Raw genomic sequence first — 22,623 nt, 5'->3', positions numbered from 1 at the left:
TAAAAAAGTGACAGGTTCCCTAGAAGGAGCCAGGAACACATCATACAATCACACAAAAACACGCCCATGCAGACACACACACACACACACACACAGGCACACACAAATGCATGCACACAAAGTGTAGACAAAACAGCGTTGGGAGTTTTTAGCCTCAGTACAGATAGACAGACTGTTCTAATAGGCTGTTAACAATGCCAACACTTCACACTGATTACAGAGCAAGAACCCTCAATAATCCATGTTTGTCTCGTTCTCTCTCTGTCTCTGTCTCTCTCTGTGTCAGTTTCCAAAACAGGTTGTGAATGCGAGTCTCCTCCTTGTTTGGACAGCTAGGCTTGACTGTGGAGAGGAAAGAATTGTAAAATAAATGAGCTGCTCCCTTTCCAACAGCCTTCGTTTTGAAATGCCACCTACACATAATGCACATGATCAATCTTCTGTCTAGGGGCAATTGTTGCCAAATATGTATTGTCAGTTGTGTTCTATTAATAGACAAATTACCAATAATAGCTGTCACTATTTAGCATTTAGTTCTTTATATTCAACATTATTTAAAATGTTGCACTAATATTCAAAACTATTTAAATGTGCGTAGATTTTTAAGCAGATTCCAAGATATTTCTCCTCTCTCTCTCTCTCTCTCTCTCTCTCTCTCTCTCTCTCTCTCCCTTTCTCTGCCTGCAGTTACTATCTATTGTGGGTGTAATGAGGCTGCAGACAGAAGATCAATGTGTCGGGCTTAACATGAGTCTGCAGCCAGGAGCTTAACCCTGCATCTGACCTGTCACAGACAATGTTATACACATAACCAAAACACACACACACACACACACACACACACACACACACACACACAGCCATTACATGATATACAGGTACACATTCATACAGTATACTGATACTTAAAAATACATACATACATACATGTGTATATAGACACAAAAAAACATAGTATCTTGCTTTTCAGCAAAAATAAATGGACACAAAAGAAAAAAAAAGAAAAAAAGAACATTAGAGAGGAAAATTACCTTTAACCCCCCTAAAGGACCAAACGTATTACTCCATTATTCATAATCTTTATGAGTTATTCAGTAACCACAATGAGTGATTACAAAAAGGAATAAAGGAAACTGACTTCACCATAATATACTGCTGTGTTACCTGTTTGATTGAAGTCCAGTAATAAAGTCTAAAGCAAAATATGATTAAATATGAATATGTAAATTCATTAATTATATTAATAATGGAAAAATGCATGAAAAATAAACCTTTCATGCATAAACTAGTTAAAATATATCCAGACTATTCAGATTCATGAATTTTGACTTTTTCTAAATCTCACTTACATTAAAAAGTAGAAGAGTAAAATTATTAAATATCACCTAAAATTAAAAATATATATTACCTATATTTAAAAAAATCTTTCAATGTGTTTATAAACAAATATTGTTAACATTCAGGTCTAAAACGTTTATATTTTAAAATTATTATTTTTAAGATGTTCGATATCAAAGAAAATGCAATTTTCAAGCAAAATGCTTAAACGCAAAATTTACACAGTTAATATATATATGTATATATATATATATATATATATATATATATATATATATATATATATATATATATATATATATATATATACACATATATAAACTGTGTAAATTGTATGTTTAAAAAAGAGTTATAAAAAAAATCAGGATCTCCAGTGATTTGGAGATGATTTATATCTTGTATTTTCCTAAAAATTGTCTTAAATTGTCTTAAATCAATGTGGATGCTGTGCGTGAAAGATTTAAGTATCCTACATGATTTCAGAATATAATTAGGCAGCAGCTTTTTATTTTTTATCCCTAACTTCAGATTCCCACCCACTAGCTCTTCTTTATCCCATGATAGCTACCAACCAGAGTGACACGAGTGATTCCTCTGAAATCAGCTGTGGCATCTTTCCAAGGTCACAGGGCAGCTGATCCCAATGGGAGGAAAGCGTTAACTGCCCTCTTCCACATCTATGAGCTCAAAGACAATCAATTAGTGTAGCTTTGATAGACTATGCCATCCCTCCCACCCAGACAGCACTGCTAATTTTGCTCTCTTGAACTCCCACTCATGCATGGTTGTGGCATCATCAGAATTCGAACCTGCTAAGATTTCCCAACAATAGGGAGGATGATTTTGTGTTGCACTGATCAGGAGCCCCCCACCCACACGGCAGCACCTGAACAGCATAGACTGCAGAGAAATCTAAGACGCTCTCATTTCTAATCGTTAAATACATCATCAGTGCGCGTAAAATCCCTGACACATCCATCAAACAAGTGCAATGATGCCCGAGAGGCCATGGCAAGATATTGCACCACATTTCAAGCCAATGTAGCAGAACATATCTTGCACCAGACGTGGTTCTGCTCTCCTGTCGTTAACACTTAGTGATGAAAAACCATGCTGTTCACATCAGAATTAATGCATTAATGCTTTTAAACTCTACCGACGTAATAAAAAACGATTTGCCTAGCAGTGTGTGAAGGCTCTCGCTCATTTATCTTATCCCTGTGCTATTTAAATATTCAGTGCAAATTACAGCCTTACTCTGGCATACTGCCCTCATTCCAAAGCAAATATCCATAATAATTCAATTAACTACATGTCACAACATGACCATATGCTGGGGGAACGGAACAGGAAAAAAAGAGAGCCGCAAATGTGTTTGTTTGGAGTTAAATGGATTGAGATGTCTGCCGAGTATCATGGAATACATCATTGTCATGAAACGTCTTATTTATTTTAATTCATGGTGAAAAGGGAATGTTTTCAGATCTGCTGCCTATGTATGATTTTAAACTGTCTAATGGGCCAAAGGTTAAAAAAAAAAAAGGCCATCATTCAGAACAATAAATTTGATATTTCAACACTATGATATCAAACATATAGCAGTATATAATATTGCGATTAAAGAATTGGCATTATTGAAATAGAAAAAAGTTTATATTTTGTCCATTAAACACTATTTACCCTCAAATAAAATGTACTGAAAGACATAGATAGAGCAAAAAAAAAAAGGTCTGACAGTATATGCTGGTGTTCTTGGGCTATGGCTCTCTCTCAGTACATCATGTTCCTCTTCTCTGAGCTAAATTACGGTTTGCTTGTTTTTCCCGACCTTCTGAGAGCAAAGCCCATCGAGAAATTAAAAGGTGGACAGGAATGAGCCAAATTTAAAAAAACAACACAGGGAGGAAAATAAATATTAATGAGATGAAATCATTTAATTAAAAAGAATAAATTAATATAATTATACTTATACCCAGTATCCCAGACACACACCCTAATACTGTCCTGTGGTCTGGAAGTTAGAACTGATACACACACATAAACCCACGGAGACTAGGAGAATGAGAGCAATATTCCAGCATTATGAAAACCATGTACAAGTTATGTCTCAAGATTAAAGATTAATGTTGACCAGACAGGCACTGGTTATGAAGGATGGGAGCAATATTCACCAGGTCAAAATACAGCTTCATGCAGATCCCAAGAGTCAGACAGACGGAGAGACAGACACACTCCCAGTCTAAGAGGTGAGAACAGGAGGAAGCATAATACTCTCAATGTCATAAAATGCCTTAGTGTAGGAGTGAAAATCAGGTTTTGCATTCCATATCTTCAGGAATGTGCTTTGCAAATGTATTTGGAGTAAGCTGAGGATAGAAATTGACTCTTACTCTGAGCCACTTGAGATGTTTAGACCCAGACCTTGAGCTTTCTCCATCTCCATGCTGTCTGCTATGTGTGATTATGTAGCTTTCACACCTGGGAACTTTTCAGACTTCCCACCTCAGAGCATTAGAATAGATTTTTTTTTAAGGTCAGAAAACATGATTTCTCAGAGTAACTTAGTGTTGTTTGGCTTCGATGCTGATATAAAAAAGATCTCAAATAATCACAAAAGAGTTCTTTGGTTAGTTCTTCATATTAATTTAGAGTAGAATAATGGTAATTCATCATTAATAGCACCAGACAGTATCATTGAAATTCTTGTACAAAATGAATTAACCTTTCAATTACCCCATTATCCTCCTGATGACACCATACACAGAGAAACCCAAGAGGTGTTTATTAGGTATGTAGCCATGTTGAAACAGCCTCACATTAGAGAATTAGAGAGGTCAAAGCACTTGAGAAACTTTAAGAGGTGAACTTGAACTTTAACTTTAAATGGATTTTTCCTACTCGATTTTTCCTACTCTGAGGTCAGAATTTAGCACTGTATCTAAAACTGCAAAAGCTGCCTACAAATACTTTGCTGAACCTCAGATAAAACAATTGAGAGCAGTCACCAAGTATTGTATTGGACCAAGACAATCAGACCAAACACAGTGAGACGGTCATGCATGGGAGAAAACCCAGACAGGAAGTGACTCACAGGAAAGACTTGACATCCAGGCCACGGTTCTTGATCTGGCTCATCATGTAGTCCCAGCTGCCTGGGTTCCCCCTCAAGACCCGGCTCCCTGTGCCTCCTGACCTATAGCGTGAAGCTCCGCCCCCTGCTGTGCTGCCTCTAGTAACTCGAGTCCCTGTTCCTCCACGCTGAGACGTAGACGTTGCTCCTCCCCCTCCACCCGGCCCTGCCCCTCCACCCCCTCCTCCAGGTTGAGGATGGAGCTGACCCAAGCTCTGTGAGATGGCTGAACGGGCACCGAGGCCTGAGGCTGGAGGTTGGATGAGGGGCTGCTGGAGGCTTTGCTGCCTCAGCAGCGTCCTGGGGCGGGGCGTGGCCCCCGCCACGGGGATGTGCTCCAGAGATGAGAGGGCAGGGTCTGTGAAACTGGGTGGGCAAAGCAGGAGGGAGGGGAGCGAGCGAGAAGAGGAAGGGCGAGAGCGACACAGTGATGGGCGGGGCAGGAGCAGCAGAGAGGGAGGGACCAGCATAAAGGGGCGGGATGAAGAAGAGGAGGATGAAGAGCCATGTTGGGAGTCGGGGGATGAAGTGGAGGAACCGTGTGAAGTATGGGATTGAGTGGAGGGGCATGGAGGGAGAGGAGAGGTGAGATTGAACAGAAAATCGTTTGAATCCGGATGAAGCAGAGAAAGAGAGCCAGAGGAGGAGAGAAGAGGAGTGAAAGGAAAGAAGGTAGAGAGGTTGGAGGAGAAGTTGAGAGCCGGATGGGGGCAGAAAGGAACAGCAAGAGATGATAAGGAGGACAAAGGCATAGACATGAACTCATCAGGGTAAGGGGAGGTGGAGGGAGGTTGAGGAGATGCAGAGTGAGAGTGTGAGCGAGGTGAAGGAGGAGAGAGGAAGAGGAGAAGACAGAATGAAAGGACCATCAGGCCAAGGCAGTAGGCACAGTAACACAGGTAGCAGAAGAGGTTACAGCCACCTTGGTCAGCGTGAGCCGACAGGTGTGTGTAACTGTGCATGTGTGTGTGTCCGTTCCCAGGCCGAGTCGGACCCCCTTGAGCAGACAGCGAGCGGTGCGAGTGTGAGTGCAAGTGCGCATGACCGTGTGTGTGTCCCTGCGAGGTGTGTGCAACCTGCTTTCGGGGGGTCACCGTCCGAGGCTGAGCGGCACGTGGAGTATGTCGTGTCTGCCCTGAGCGCGTGTGTCGAGGCGTGTGTGGCACCAAGCGACCAGTGCTGGCTCTTCCAGGTGACTGCTTTTTGGCTTGATGAGGGATACCCATCTTTTCTCTTCTCTTCTTCCTTCAGTCTCTACATAGCAAATCCAAAGACATCTCCTGCTTTCTTCGTTCTATGACTTAACCTCTCTCAGTCACTTCCTCTGTCATCTGGCCCATGTCTTATATACCACCTCAGTCCTCAAAAATCCTACACCAACCAATCACCTTTCTTATCTTTCTTTGTGGAAACGTCACTCTTTCTTACTCGCCTCCCCCTGTCACTAACTCATCTCTTATTAGCCTTATTTTCTCTCTGTTCTCCAACAGCAGCTGTTCAGAAACTGTGTCAAACTTACTGGAGCACAACTCCAAACTTCAGTTAAGCATGAAAAAGCTGACAAGCGGCAGCCTCCGGCATTGTTCGAGGCCAAACAGTCTGCTGCACACCAAACTGCTGGACAGCTGAGCATCCAGCTGAATCCAACTGAAAATAAACACTGAATGGTGTTTTTGGTTTTTTTTTTTTTTTGCTTGTTTCGTTGGGTTTTTTTTTTGCAGAAACGCATTCTATACAGGAAACTACTGGGCTGTCAAATGGTGACAAGTAGTGACACAATGCAGGGCAATACAAGGACAGTCAAGGGAGAAAGGGGGAAAGAGACAGAGAGAGAGAGAGAGAGAGAGACACACACAAAGAGAGACAGAGAGAGAGAAAAAGAGAAAAATGGGGTGTGAGACACAAACACAAGAGACAGACACATTTAGCTGCCTGAAAATAGAATCCAATTACAGAGTGAAGAGGATGGAGAGGGATAAAGAGAAAAGGAGAGAGAGAGAGAGAGTGAACAGAGGAGGGGAGGAGTGTGCGTGCACAGTGAGACCACAGGAAAGTGAGATGGAGAGAACGCATGAAGGAGGGAGTTAGGTGCCAGAAGAGAGGAGGTGCGAGATGGGGGTGAGAAACGAACTTAAATTAAGCACCTGGTGTGTGACACCTACAGCTCAGACGTCATCTATTGCAAGTCTAAACATAACCAGTACAGAAATATTCTCTCTCCCTGCTACTGCTGCCGTTCATCCCAACTCTCAATAACTCTCAACAATCCAAACCATTGGCATTGTTCTACTGCTGCAGAAACGTGTTCCACTTACTCATCCTGTCCTATCGCCAACTCCTTCAAGTCTTAATTCATTTTCGTATAACACCTACATCATAGCAAATACTCCTGCCTAGTCTCCATCTACTGTATACAGTATGTAACGTATGTGTGATTATCAGTCATTTCAAAACGTTTCCCTGCACTGAGAAAAGAAGGAAAAACCTGTTTAATGGAAACTGAAGTCTAAAGGCAACTGGTAATTCTGTCAATACACTGCAAAAAAGACATCTCCGCAACTGAAAATAGCTTGAATATAGTCAATTATATCTAGTGTTTCCTATCATAAGATTACAGTAAACCAAATATATGACTATTAAACAAATTTCTAGATATTTTTACTAATTTCAAGCTTCTAATTCTAATTATTTATCCCTAGAAAGAAGCACAATTATTTTATTTCCTGTTGTTTCTTAATAAATCTCAAATTAGACACTTGTAACATGTTTAGTCATAATGACCTGTATGGCTGCATAACTAGAAATCTGTGTCAGATTAAAATGTCCAATAATTGCATTATTAGTTGTGATAATTTTCAATAAACATATTTTTAAAGGCTTGCTATACAAACTATTGCGCTATTAGACTACTGAACTTAAATTCATGTCTTATATACATATAGATATAGATATAGATATAGATATAAGTGTCCATGTTAGAACTTTAGACTCTAGGTTGCATCAAGTGACTGCAATTTATTGAAAATGTATTACTTTTTAGTCCCTAATTAGTGATAACTAATATTCTATGTCAGAATATAGAACACATATTAAAGTATTATTGACTTATTCAACTTTTAATAGCTCTTAAATCAATAAAATACAGTCATTAAATGCTACCTAGAACCTAGGTCTAACATGGACATGTATGTCATTATTTCTTGCTCAATAGTTTGTAACAAGGGTTTAATAAAGTGTTTATTGCACATTATCACTACTAATAATGCAATAATTTCTCATTTTCTCAAAAATATTTTTAATCATCAGAAGTCTAATTATGTAACAATACAGGTCAGAATGAAAGACTAATACATAGTGAATAAACCTTCTACAAGCATCTAATTAGAGCCTTATTAAGCAATTATCAGGATCCTAATGAACCCTTTGTGTGTTTCTTAAAATATATATATATACATACATACACACACATATAAGAGAGCGAGAGAGAGAGAGAGATTGCAGGTTGCAGTGGATCCAGAGACTATCCTGGGAAACAATGGATGTGAAATGGGAATACACCTCGAAACTTATGCCAGTCCATCACCACACACACACACACACACATTCACCTGGAGCATTTTAGAATCTTCAATCCACCTACCATGTTTTTGGAAGGTGGGACGAAACCTCAGTCCCTGGAGGAAAACCACATGGAACCACATTCGGAGAACATGCAAAACTCCACACCTGAGCTCGGGACAGAACCTGGGACCCTGGAGCTGTGAGGCAGCAATGCTACCCACTGCGCCACCCCACTACATATAGATGTGTATTTTAAATTTTTATAGACAGAATTCACAAAGTATTTGCTCTTTTTTAATACAGGAAAACATGTTGATATTCTTCTCTCTGGTAATCACACATACGCCATAGATGCAGTGGATAGAGCTTAAGCTGAGAAAACACAAAAGTAACATTCTAAACATCATAAAACATCCTTCACTAGCTGTATATATAGAATGACAAATCACAGTAGGCTGAAAAGTTTTCCCGCAACGTCAGTGCAAATTTTCAGCTCTAGAAAGCTGTTAAAGCCTCATGACCACCAAGCAGCACGCCAATCAAGTGCTCCGCTGTGTAGGACTAATGGCAGTCAGGTGAAAAAGCAGAAAGGTTAAATGGTGCTCCTCTAGCAAGAATAATATAATAAGTAGGCCATTATAAGAGCTGAGGCTTACCGGATGGGATTAGAATAGTTGTAATCACCCTGTTTTGTTACATTATAGCCTCATATTGAGCTCCTTATATGTGTGTGTGGTGAAACAGTGAGTCAGCGTGGTAATGCGTCTTCTATTATTAGTGTGCAGTGCAGCCCGAATCGTCTGTTTAAAACGGACCCACACACAGGCATGTTCCCCATAAAACCTTTCCAAATACACACACAACCCCCCCCCCCCCAACACACACACACACACACACAGAACTATTCAACAGTGTGTGTGGCTCTGAGCTACCCGGTCGAGCCACCACCCCTCTGCACCCTTTTGCACTCTCGCTTCTCTGTTTCTTTTCTTTCTCAATGATTAAATGAAAGCTACAAAGTCTATCGTACTCACCATTTTTCATCCCCACCCTTAACCTCCCTCTGTTAAACTATACTGTCCTGAATCCCATCTATTCTGTGCTCCTTCTCTTTCCCCAGCAGCTTCAGTGTCTCGCTTGCGTTTCGACTCACTTGCCGTTCTTCAGATCCTCAGACTGCGTGCGGCCCTGCGCCATCTGCCACCTGCTGGCTTTACTGGCTCCCATCATCATGCTCTTCACGCTGTCACTGCGTGAGGGACCCCCGCCATCCCCCCCACGTCCACCAAGAGACCCCTTCTGCCCCCCAGGGACTGCGCCACTGGGGATGAGGTTTGGGGAGGTGGGGGTTGACGAGAGAGATCAAGACATAGAGAAAGAACAGTAAAACAGAGAAAGAAAAAGGGGATATCGAGAAAGGTTACAGTAAATGAAAGTGCTTGAAGGTAGGAAAAATATACTCAGTGGTTGAGAGTGCATATGCGCAAACAGGTGGGTGATGTGAAACGGTGCAGTAGGTGACACGAGTAGGTGTAGCGTGGGCAGGAGTTAGACGGTCGAATTTGAGCGCATAGTCTGAAAGTATCCAGCACTGATTAGATCTCCAGTCTATGCAGTGTGCCCTGAACGCCTAGCAGCACTCTGCTTACAGCACCATGGGAAGCATATGGCCTGATGTGAATTACTACTGGATTTATATTTTTACCTGCTGCTCATTTCAGAGCCTCTCTCGCCTATAGCGACAGCCTGATTGCTATGGGTTCCTACCTCGCTATAACCTCAGTGCATTACTGTTCTACTGGATTTCATCCAGTCAGGTGCTAGAAGATCAGCTCTCTGGGGATTTGAGAGCCTGGTGTTATTGTAAAGGTGTCAGCATAGCGACAGGCGAAATGAATATCGGCTCGGGCTGCTCGGCTAATGAACCTTGGGCTGGCGAGAGTGAGGATCTGCTAGTAGTCAATGCCATTAGTGAAATTGTCAGACAGCGGAGGCCGGTCACTAGAGGGCCTTACTGAGTCTGATGTCATCAGCTCTAAAAACGACGGCGGCGTGTGATGCATGTGATACTCTCGCTAATGCACCAATGTGGTGTGTACTCAGCTTTGGTGAATATTACAGGAATGGCATTCAAGACAACTAAGATGATGGAAAACCTAGCACTACAGCACCCCCTGGTGATGCTGAAGACGTGCTTCTGTTTAAACACACCACATCAATCTTTGTGTTATAGTGTGATTTCTTAAAAATCCTAATTTAAACAACAAAAAAAAACGTTCATTGCGCATGAAAAATAGCTTTAAGATGAACATATTTGCAATTGATTATTAGTCATACAACCATCATTAGGCACCATGAGGGGTACCCTTGTCATAAACAGCACAGAAACAATGCAACATCTCTCCACAAACAGCAGCAACACTATAACATCAATTAAATTACGAGGTTATGAACAAATAAGAGTGGCAGCTGCAGAGCAGAGCAAAACCAGCTTAAAGCAATCATTTTCACTTGTCCTCTCTCATAAACAAAATTAAAAATAAATAAATAAGGGGAAAAAAAAAACAGTCACCAAGGTGATCTTAGGTGCATTAACTCCTTAACTCCTTAAGCAACCAACACTGCAGCCCCAGTGTGCATCAGGAGCGTAAGGAACTATAAGATAAAAAAAGAGCCATATATACCTGACGCTGAATGATATCGCAAAATGGGATGAGTAATAGTGACTTACAGAGACACATTTCCTCACAAACAAAAAACCCACTGCCTTAAGCAGCAGCCAAATTCAATCTCCGAACAAAATTTTGAAGGTGCTTTATATTTTATCTACTCTAAAAGAGCAACAAATGGGCTCGCAAAATGAATCAGTGTTGGTTTTGCTCAAATCTGCAGCTCTCACGCTGTAGTCCAGATTCTCCTCACACCTTTTTAATCCAACCAGCTCCACATTCTCCTGGGCCTTTTATTAACCACCGCCTATGAACTACAGTAGAACAGACCAATTAATAGAAGGGCATGTTAAACTGGGGAGACAGGAGCTCCCACATCAGTCATGTTTCCTTTATTTCCGTTCCTGACAGCTCTCTCCATCTGAAACCTCTCTTGCTTGTTCCCCTAAAAGCCACGGAGTAGGTTTTGAAAGACAGGTGCTATTCAAGTGTGCTCTGTAAGGCTCGTGCAGCTAAAAGCTCCCCGTGGCATAGTCGGCTCTTTAGGAAGTGAAGGGAACCTGGAATGAATTAAGCAGGTGTGGGTTCACCTCCTCATCAAAAAGCTGGCATAGAGGTGTGGGAGGGGAGTAAACAAGGACTGCACTTATAAGCAACACACTTTGAGTGACCAGGAACCAGGAACTAGTTAGCTAGGTCAAAACCACAAAACACTGAGCATGATGGTAAACAAGAAAATGGGAAATAGGAACAGTTGCTAACTAAACACAAGCAAGACCACAGGTATTTACACACACACACACACACACACATACAAACCACACACACACCCCAAACAAAACAAAGGTGAGGGAACGAGGCCAGGGAAGCGGCCATGGCAGAGCCAGAGCAGGAGAGGAGGAGCCGTGACACACTATTACCACATCATGACTTCACTGCAACGGTCAACCCTCAGCGGGATGGATCAAGGGAAGGGAAGGGAAGGGAAAGCACAACAGAAATAAACAGACAGCGTGCTACTAGAGTAGTTCTGTCGATATAAACTCATACATTAGAGGGTTGTCCGTCTCCATGGTAACACCCCATGGGGGGAGAGGGACGGAGGCTAGAGTTTACGGGCCAGGGAAGCATGGCAGGGCTGTAGGGAGCATGGGGCAGTTACAAACAACTCCTCTCCTGTCATCGTCTGAGCAAGATTAAGATGATGCAGCACTAACCTGCAAGCTTTACGAGGTCACTGAACCGCACTGAATTACAGAGCTGTGTTCTAAGCTGGCGGATGGAGAGGAGTCTGAACGATGTGGCATTAAGTCAAAAGTTAGAATATGTGTGAGGTCAAAACAAGCATGACGATCAGAGTTCTGAGCTAAAACAAGCGAGTAGAGTTCCGCTGATCATGCAGAATGCAGCGCAGCATTCATTCGCTCTTCACACGGCGTGCATTACAAATGTGTCACTAACTCTAGAGTTAATTGAATAAGAATTTTAATGAAGCAAAATTCATTTCTTTTCAATAAGGCATAATATTGGCCCCGTTTACATGTGGCAAAGATGCAAAATGTATATGCAGGCAATTTTCCAGACAAGAAGCATATCCCTAGATAGCACACGTCAATGACATCACAACGACTTTGTTTGCTAACTGAGAAAACGTCTGCACATCATCATTTTTTTTTATCTTCTGCTTTTTTTAAGTCACCCTTGAGTATAATGTGTGATTTAAACCCGGCAGTGTTGTAAGACAGCACCACTTCTGGAAGAGAGTTAGCAGATTAAATAAATCATCACCATGTAATAAGCAGATTCAGCTCCCTTCACAGAACTTGCCTCCAGTGATTAATTGGCATAACCTATTTCTGGAGTATCTTTTAACTGTGTAGCACATGACTGAGCACAAACCGAGTAAATATTCCTCTAAAAGTATGAAAAGAAGAAGATTAAGTGCATGTATTGACAGAGAACCAAAGCACTGTTGTGCCGACGTCTTCCCAATTAGCAAACAAGCTGCGTTGAGACATGATTTGCGCACATTGTGCCGACGTTGGCTAGATGTGAGTGTGCTATCTGGGTCGCAGTAGATGCATTTACATGTTGCTTTTAAACGCATGCACATTGGTGAGGGCGGATTTCACCTTTTCCGTGGCATTATGCAAACAAGTACTCACCAAGGGCACATCAACATCGTCAGTTCCCCAGGTGAGACCTCTTCCTCAGTAAAAGTACTTCATTTGGCTGGACTGCATTTACACCAAACTGAAATCTAAACACAGCACGAGGTGCTCAGGCTGCTCCATCGCATCCTGTATGTGCATTTACAGCTCATCCGAAAAAAAAAAAAAAAAAAAAACAACAACCAGACTGTGCATACAGATTGCCAGCTGTAAAAGGGGTCATAGCCTTTTGGAAAACTGTTGCCTTTCCTTAGCATTTAACATGTAAAATACCATATATGAAATGAAATGGTGAGCTATGCAATGGAATTATTTCAGATTTCATACAATAACCCAAATAAAGACATGTAAAGTAGGTTGTATCTTTTTTTTTTCCTATTCTTTGTTAATTTAAATAAAGATCATGCGTCAAAGAGTCAAGTTTGCCTCCTCATCTGCACTCTACAGCCTTGCCTGGTGGCAGGGGTTATAAAAGGTTGGGTAGTTAGGGTGGGGTCTGTTGGGTAAGGGTTGGGTCTCTTACCAGCCTGGACAGAGACTCACTTGAGCGTGAGGCGAGGGTCTCCATAAGGGGCATAGGGAGAAATGTTTAGTACAAACTCCTTGGGCGGGTAGGAGCTCCACCGCTGCTGCTCTGAATTGCTGTCATTGTTATTCCAAAAGTCTCTGTCTAGATCACTAAAGGCCAGAAAGAGACACACATCCATGAGACACAGCATATCCATTCATCAGTCATCCATCTAATCCATCCGTCCATCAATTAGTTGTAAAGAGCTGAACTGTAGCCAGGGTTCCATGAAAGCCCAAAAGCCGTCCTCACCAAAAGATAGTATTTAAAGAGGCGTAAATATGAAGTGGCTTAAAGTCAATAACAGATTCACTGGAGAAAAACACAGTGTTCTTATGGCAAAACAGAACAGCCATAAAAGGGAGAAAAAACAGGTCGCTGTACATTCAATGGCAGTTTCAGTAAATCGGATATAATCAGAGAAATAAAGAGAAAAGTGAGAGAAATACAGCTACATTATATAAATTTCAGTGTTTACATGCAAACTTTAATCGATTATACAAACACAGAATAATTATACAACATTCAAAATCAATCCACATATTTCACTGTGATAAGGAGAGAAAAGGGAGTTACTTAAAGCAGAGAAACAGAGAATGTACAAAAGGTTCTGGAGAAACACTCATGGCGATTTACATTCTGTTAAGAGCTGCGCTGCACATTGCTTGAAAATATGAGGGGAGAAAAGAAGTCAGGTGGGTTACTGGAGCAATATCCAGAGAGATCAAACTCATAAAGAGAGTAAGCAGTTTTCTCTGCGTCAACAGAAGCAAACAAAATAAAGCCATTAAGTATAACTGCTTTGAAACATAAACTCATGAAGTGCAGTAGGAAAAAAAAAGACATTTGCGCATCAGCACCACCTGCAAACAGACAAATGTGGACGCGCTATTATTATTATTCTGAGAGCACAGCTGCATTACAGAGGCAAGTGAACTGCATTTTACATGAGTCATGAGTGAGAGATCAAACGAGCTCTCCAGGAGCGTGAAAAAGGAAGCAGCGATTGCCTTCACCAACTCGCACCAATAACAACAGCTGCGCACCAACACGACGCATCCACCCCACTTAACTCTCACTTACAGGCAGCACTTATGACTGCCAAGCACCTCTTTCACACACACACACACACACACACACACACACACACACGCACACACACGTGCACACAAAAGCAAAATCCTCTATTCAGAAGAGATTCATTTACTGCGTGTGCCGTTCCCTGTAGCTCTTATTCTGCCATCACACACACACTTAAGCATCGGAGATGCTATCAGTCATGGAAGTGGAATTATGCATAATGGAAAAGAAGTTTTGGCATAGAGTAAGCTGATATGTTTTTCAACCCAAGCAGATCAGATCATAATCACGCCTTACAGCAGATGAAATGCAACAAAATTTTAATGCAACAAAAAAAGGATCATAAGAAAAAGTCATACAGAGCTGGAAGGGAATAAAGGACAGGAAGTAGGAACATTTCATGGTGCTAGTCACATGACTATCAGCAGAGCTCGTTAGATGCTTTAGCACCAGACTTACCAAGTCATATGATCTCATCCCACCACAGCATAGGTGGGGGAGAAAGAGAGAGAGAGAGAGAGAGAGAGAGAAGAGAGAGAGAGACAGAAAGAGAGAGGTTAATTTAGCGAGAGCGTGTGTGAGATGCCCTCCACCTACTTGATGGCTTTCTTCTCTCCACGGCCTCGTGCAGAGTCTGGAGTGCCCACTGCCTCGACGCCCGGTTTATTTCTCTTTCCCTAGACATGGACAGAGAGAGAGAGAGAGAAAGAGAGAGAGAGGATGGCAGAATGAATCAGATAATGAGATAAAGCCTCCTAATTAAAGCTAGAAACATAACTTTGGAGTGCATCCACCAGGTCTGTATGTAAGCCATTATCCTCTTCATTGTGCTCCTCCTGCAGCCCCCCTGCAGCCCCCCCTCCACTTCTGAGTGCAGACATCACACTACATTCTCAGCTGTAATTACTGCACACACATATTTACACAGAAATACCCAGTTTAACTCTATCACCTCACGACTGTGTCACTGAGCCTCAAATCTGACTCATAATAGAAGTCTAAGGTCAGTTGTTGAATTTTGCCAATTAACATTCACCAGCCACTTTAATAAGGACACCTGCTCATTAATGCAATTATCCAATCAGCCAATTATGTGGCAGCAGCACAAAGTCATTCAGATACAGGTCAAGAGCTTCAGTTAATGGTTACATCAAACATGAGAATGGAGGGAAAAAATGTGATCTCAGTGGTTTTGACATGGTTGTTGGTTTGAGTATTTCAGAAACTGTAGACCTCTCGAGATTTTCACGCACAGAAATCTCTAGAGTTTACACAGATTGGTGTGAAAAACAGCAAAAAACATTCAGTGAGTTGTGCTAGCAGAAATGCCTTATTGATGAGAGAGGTCAGAGGAGAAAGTCCAGACTCTTTCAAGCTGACAGAAAGGCTATGATAACTCAAATAACCACTCTCTACAACCCTGGTGAGCAGAAAAGCATCTCAGAATGCACAAAATGTCGAACGTTGTGGTGGATGGGCTACAACATCAGATGACCACATCAGGTTCCACTTCTGTCAGCCAAGAACAGGAATCTAGCTACAGGCTCACTGAAACTGGACAGTTGAAGACTAGAAAAAGACCAGGCAATGTGAAATACAAACCAGCCCATCTGGCTCTAACAACAATGCCACGGTCGAAATCACTGAAATCGCATTTTTTCCCCATTCTGATGTTTGATGTGAACGTTAACTGGCGCTCTTATTGTGTAGCTGCATGATATAATTCATTGCGCTCCTGCCACATGATTGGCTGATTGGATAATTGCATGAATTAACAGGTGTACAAGTGTTCTCAGTGCAGAAAAATAAAGGATATAATAATTAAGTTGAAAAATCCTGACCATTCCTTTAAATATGATGTGAACATTTTGTTACCATTATGTATTGCAACTGGCGTGCAGACAAACTTCTGGTAGTACTTCATTATATTTGTATACAGCATCATTGATAAAACACGTCACACAACATGCAACAAGTCCTGTCCTGTACCCAGCATGGTGTACACTATTTAGTTATCAGCAGACGGTGTGAGATCTCACCCATGGCCTCTGGGACTGTGGCTATCTGGCTCATCAGCACTATCTGTCCTGTTCCCTGAGCCAGTCCAGAGCTGGAGGACAGCAGGGTTTGTGTGTATGAATGGCTTGGCTGGCTTTACTTCACTGTGGCCAAGAGCATCTCACAGCAAGGGACAGGCTATGGTTACGCTTGTACAAACAAAGCTCTGTGATTGGTGGAGCTGTGATGCTGCAGGAATCTCCGACAGCAAGGACACAAGCGCTGAATCAGCTCGGGTTTGTGTGCGTGTGTGTCCATGTGCATGCATGCATGTGAGTTTGTACACGAATGAGAGTACTCAAGTCTATAAATAGAGTGACTTCACTTTATATGTCAGTCAGGACCCACAGAGCCTGCACGTAATGCATGCATGTATGCACTTACAGGATTGGAAGGGTGTGTGGGAGGTGAAGATGGGACAGACAGGACAGAGGAAGTCAGTGCTCATGGCTCTATACAGAGCCAGAGGTAATATAATGCAAATATGTATATCAGTTGTTTTAAAGACAGACAGAGCTTGTCGGTGTGTGTAACGTCAACGTGCGTGAAATCACTAAACATTTTACAGTTTGACTTGGAAACCTGTTGCACGGGGATGTTGTGGCTCGGATGTGCCATGTAGTGAATGTCACTGCAAGGAATATTCCTTTGTTTTTGTGGGTTTTTTTTGTCACTTACATTATACATACATGTTAATAACTTAATAAAATGTTCAAATGCTACTACAATCCTAAACTTTAAATTTGAAAATTAAAAAACTATTAAGTTGGTCCAGGCTTGTGATCACAGAAAATTCATAATGTCCATTTGGGGTCATTTGCCCAAAAATAAATTTGGGAGCCCCTGATGTAAATCTCAGTTGAGAGTAACACAGTAATGGGATGTAGTTCTTCGCATGCAGAAGCATTTGGGTAGCATGATTCACCAGACTTAGGGGACTAAATGTAAAATTTGGAATACTACTTAAACAGTGACATTCATTCTAATTTTGGTATGACTTTCAGATTAACTACATAAACACAGTGTCTCAGCTATGCGAGAAAAAGAACTGTGTGTGTATTACATGATGAAATACTGGCAAACACACAGACAAAACAAGAGGATATGCACAGAAATGGCAGATAGAACATGCAATGCCAAACACTGGTGAGTCAGTTCCAGCTAGAAGGGACATCACACATGCACCCTGACTGCCCCAAAGCACGCACGCACGCATACACACACACACACACACAAATATACACACCGAGCAACAAAGCAGGCTACAGTAGCTATGCGCAACAGCAATATGTAAGGAACAGGGTAGTGAGATTATATTTCTCTAACAGCATGCTGTGTTGTATTCTAGTCCTCTTATGCCACTGCAATTTGCAAACACTAAGAAATTTTGATTAATTGAAGAACAGCACATCATATAGTTTATCCTTTCATAGTTATGTATAATGTTGTATAACATCCATGAAAGTTCCTATTATCACTTACAGTATTACAGCTATAAACAGTTCAAAGATTCAAAGCGTTTATTGTCATGTGCAGTGAGGAAACCAAGTTTCCCTGTACAATGAAATTCTTTCTTTGCTGTCCACATTGAATGCCAAGATAAATGCAAACTATTTAAAAAAATTAAAAAAAAAAAAAAAAACAGACATACACATACATACATACAAACAAACATAATAAAGTGTAGCTATGTTGCAGAAGTAGAAATATAGATTATGTATATAGAAATATAGACTATGTACATCTGTATGTGTGAGTGTGCAATGTTGACTTGTGCAAAACAATAGTACAGTACATGTAGTAACAGTAATGTGTTCACATGTAGCAGTAATATGAAGTATATCTCTATGTGCAATATTGACTTATGTACAAGACAATAACAATAACAAATACAAAAACAATAGTACAGTAGCCTGTAGCAAATTGAGTGCAACTACACAATAACAATAGCAGCTGTCACATTTAACAATGTGCAAATCAAAGTGAAGCTACTTGATAAGAAATAGCAGCAGTAACATTTACAAATGTGCAAATTGACCTATTCTATGAGATATGTGAGACTAGTTATCCCCTCACCAGACTTTCTTTTTGTAGTTAATATATTAAAAGACACTATTTGGAGTGTCTGCTATACAGATCCGTGTGTAAGTTGTTACTATAGAAATGATATTGGATTAGAACAACCACAAGCATATAAACCTGTGATTTGCCTTAGAGCTGCAACTACTGTCAGAGCTGCTGTTATATGAAAATGAATCAAAACCTCCAAATTAAATCATAAAAATACCAAAATAGATACAGGCAAGAAAGCAAACCATATCAGTGCACACAGCAAAGAACAATGACACTGCAAATCGCTGGGATTTTTGAGCAGCTTGCACGTTGCTCGTGCACATGATTTCAGCAGGAAAGCCCAAAAGAATAGAGTATCCTCAGGATTATCAGAACAGTGCCACTAGAGCAAGGTCATAAACAGAGGCTTTACCCACATTAAGTGGAGTGATATGAGCAGCATCAGTGGGTCTGGAAAAGAGAAATACTGCTGTGTCCCTCATCCATGTGAGCAATTCCAGCTGAGAGCATCATCACGCCATCAATTATCATCCCTGGATGAACACTGGGAAGATCAGGCTCACTGAGCTCTCTTATTGCTCTGCACATTCTCATGACGCTCCAAAAAAAATCATTTAAACAGTGTTGCCATACAACATTAAACTCATGATGCAATACAGGAAAAATCTCTGTTTCTGCTATTGCTCTATTTATGTTCAGCTATGTGTTCGGAAAATGCCATGATGTTGTATATGATTTCCAGCCAGAGGCACAGACCATGTTCAGTGGTACAAACAATACTTGTACTTGTACAACAGCAGATCAGACTGGTTAAAGTAGACTTCTGCAGGTTTAAAGGAATTTACAGGAATTTGTTCAAACTCATAAGCAGACTTATTAATGGCCTGTTTTTGTGGGGTTCCAACAAACTCAACCACTACTGCAAAAAACACAAAACATAATCATAAATAATGTAATATAATTTGCAAATATGCAAATTACCTTGTTTTATTAGCTCTAAAGCATTGTAATCTGTAATATCTAATATATTATGCAATGTGTCCCATTATAAATCTCACATAAAATATTGTGTATTAAGCACACTTAAAGAGGCTTGATCACAAACTGTCTATACACACAAACACACACAGACTGTACTTACACACTGTGGCTCCTGGGAATGGAGAGCAGTGCTGCTTTGTGACAGGCAAGAACAAGCTATCAAGGGCAACTCATCTATCATTCAACAGCATGATAAATTTTTAGAAAGATGAGATGTAGGGGAGAGAGAGAGAGAGAGAGAGAGAGGGAGAGAGAGAGAGAGGGAGAGAGAGAGAGCATGAGTGGGAGTAAAAAAGGAGAGTAGGGGATAAAAAGGGGGTAAAATACAGAGACAGAGAGAGAGAGAAAGAGAGAGAGAGAGAGAGAGAGAGAGAGAGAGAGTGGGGAGAGGAAAGGACATGGTGCAAGGGAACAAATATTCCTACTGGCCTCTCTGGAAAATTACAAATTCTTTATGTGTGTGAGAGAGATAGACAGAAAAAGAAAGATTAAAATTCACATAATCAGTTCATGAAATAATCAGCACTACACACATAAACACACACAGACACACACACACACACATACACACACCTAACCAAACAACAGTCTACTTTTTCAACAGACTTCTCTTCTCCCAATGAAAAAACATGACTTTTAGAAGAATTCTCAAGAGGACACTGCTGTCAGGCACGAATCTCTTCATTTATTCCCTCTCTTTTTCCCTTTATCTAGTCTCTGGCATGCTCTCTCACTCATTCTCCCAGTCTCTAATCCTATTCATCTCTCTTCAGAGTCAACTTCAAAGTCTTCTGCCCTTCTCCTTTGTTTTTTAAGTCAGCCTGTGTGTCCATCCATCTGTCTGCATCTGTCTTTCTCTCGCGCTCATGGAGTGCCCTCCATCCTTCTCCTCTCTATCTCGCAGTCTGATTGTCCATACATCTGTGTCTCTTATTCCCTCTCTCTCTCTCAGACACTAAGCACTAAAGAAGGTAAACGGAGTGACTGCCATTTACAAAAAGCAGTTAAAGCTTCATTCAGAGCATTATCATCTGATAAATATATAGAATAGAGTAGAATAGAATAGAATAGAATAGAATAATTGACTCCAGGGAGGAAAAAGAGAGCAAACAGGCCACTGTTATGAGAGCAACAGTGACAGGAAGCCAGTGATAGATAGCAATATACAGAGAGAAACAGCAAGAGACAGTGAGAGACAAAGAGAGATAGTGAGACAGTGAGAGAGAGAGAGAGAGAGAGAGAGAGAGAGATGACAAGAGAGACAGAGAGACAAAGAGTGAGACAGAGAAATAGAGAGAGCAATAGAGAGAGACAGATAGAGACAGAGAAATGGCAAGAGAGACAGAGAGGGAGATACAGAAAGAGACATGGAGAGAGAGACGGAGAAAGAGATGGAGAGAGAAATGAGGGATATTTCAGGCCGAAGAGCCAGAGCAGGAAAGAGAACAGAATATAAATCTATATATTTCTCCCATATGTAGATATTTCAGTGTGTGTATAATATGCATATAATACATGCATGTGAATTGCATTTGTTTCATTATTTCCTTCATACCATCATTAACATTATTCATTTCCCTTATTCTATTTACTGCAGTTATTACATTTAACTACAATTTATGCCAATAACACTTTTTGATCTCACACCCTTTTGTTCACTCCTGTCTCTGTTTATGTATGAATGGTGACATGCATGGAGACATGAGATAAGAGAAGAGACTGAGAACAGGGTCTATGGTTACAACCTCTGGAGCAGTTTGTGTTTAAGAGCTTTGTGTTAGTGGCAGTGGTCTGAAGCATCATCCTGGAAACTTCAGGCATTAGATCAAAATCAGAAGTGCTTAGTCTGGGATCAAACCAAGAAGCTCTATCATGTTGTGGTTCCTGGTGCGGACCCTTAATCTACTGACCCTGATCCAGTCCCCACCATTGAGCCACACTGTCCCCACAATCCCCCACTGCCACATTAGAGCATTTATCTAATTACCTGCTGTGGCTTCACACAAACTAATGTAAAGTTAACCATGATAATTCTATTTGGTGTGTATAACTTACGCTACAAGCTAAAAGTTTGGAAGCCATTTTGTAGAAACAAACATAAAGAGATACACAGTAAAATATTTACTAAGGCATACAGTATTATGTAGCAATAGAGTACAATGACCTAACTGTGCTTCAATTATACATTCTATATCATCTCCCTAATGACGGCATGACATATTTTGAGGTGTCATTTTATAAAGATTCAAAAGGTATGTTGCTTGTATGCCAGTGCCAGCCTTTTGTAAGTCTATTTCAAATGCTAAACCTTGCTTTTCTCACTGATCTGGCCCATTGGAGCTCAACAGTTGAGAGATGACTGTGGAAGCCAAACTATTTTCATGATGTACCTTGACTTAATGTCAGGAAACATGTGTTATGTTGGTTGTTGGCAAAATGCCATAATTATAATGTATATGTATTGTGCTTTAAAATATCACTGCTAGCTTGTGTGCCTTTGGTCTATAGTGTATGTCAGGCATTACACACTAATTCAGCCAAGGACACTCCAAGGACAAGGATTTGGGTTTGATTTTGGGTTTCAAAAGATGAATATGAAATGATAGATCATAATTTCAGCGTTCATTTCCTGATTTATATCTATTGTGTTAAACAACATGCCACCATTTCAAAAATATAAAAAATATTGGAACATGTGACTGACAGGTGTTTCCTGTTGCCCAAGTGTGCCCTGTTAGATTGATTGTTTAAACAATTAATAGCTCTGAATGTCTACTTTTGGTTTGAGCCCTGAGTTTCATCTGTGAAGACTGCATTTGTTGTTAAAAAGGATAAACCAACATGAAGACCAGAGAGCTGCTAAGGGAAAAAAGCAAGCCATTTTGAAGCTGAGAAAAGAGGGAAAATCAATCAGAGCCATTGCACAAGCATTGG

At 40.9% G+C, this 22,623-nt stretch overlaps 1 protein-coding gene across 2 annotated transcripts in view; it reads right to left on the bottom strand.

Annotated features, from left to right (window-relative positions):
- syt7a (synaptotagmin VIIa) overlaps positions 1 to 22,623 on the bottom strand; it is a 110,620-nt gene that overhangs the window by 27,263 nt on the left and 60,734 nt on the right. Inside the window, exons 2-4 of one of the 2 annotated variants that reach the window (XM_053236777.1) lie at positions 15,115 to 15,194; positions 9,183 to 13,547; positions 4,430 to 4,834 (exon numbers count right to left, since the gene is read on the bottom strand). In XM_053236777.1, coding sequence (XP_053092752.1) covers positions 4,430 to 4,834; positions 9,183 to 9,262 — 485 coding nt within the window. In that variant the 5' untranslated portion in view covers positions 9,263 to 13,547; positions 15,115 to 15,194. The remainder of the gene's footprint in view (positions 1 to 4,429; positions 4,835 to 9,182; positions 13,548 to 15,114; positions 15,195 to 22,623) is intronic. The other variant, XM_053236778.1, reaches the window with a different exon arrangement.

Source organism: Pangasianodon hypophthalmus, chromosome 9 (assembly GCF_027358585.1).
Source record: "Pangasianodon hypophthalmus isolate fPanHyp1 chromosome 9, fPanHyp1.pri, whole genome shotgun sequence".
NCBI classification, from domain to species: domain Eukaryota; kingdom Metazoa; phylum Chordata; class Actinopteri; order Siluriformes; family Pangasiidae; genus Pangasianodon; species Pangasianodon hypophthalmus.
The sequence above is the reverse complement of the archived record's forward strand: the minus strand, read 5'-3'. Positions and strand labels throughout refer to the sequence as shown.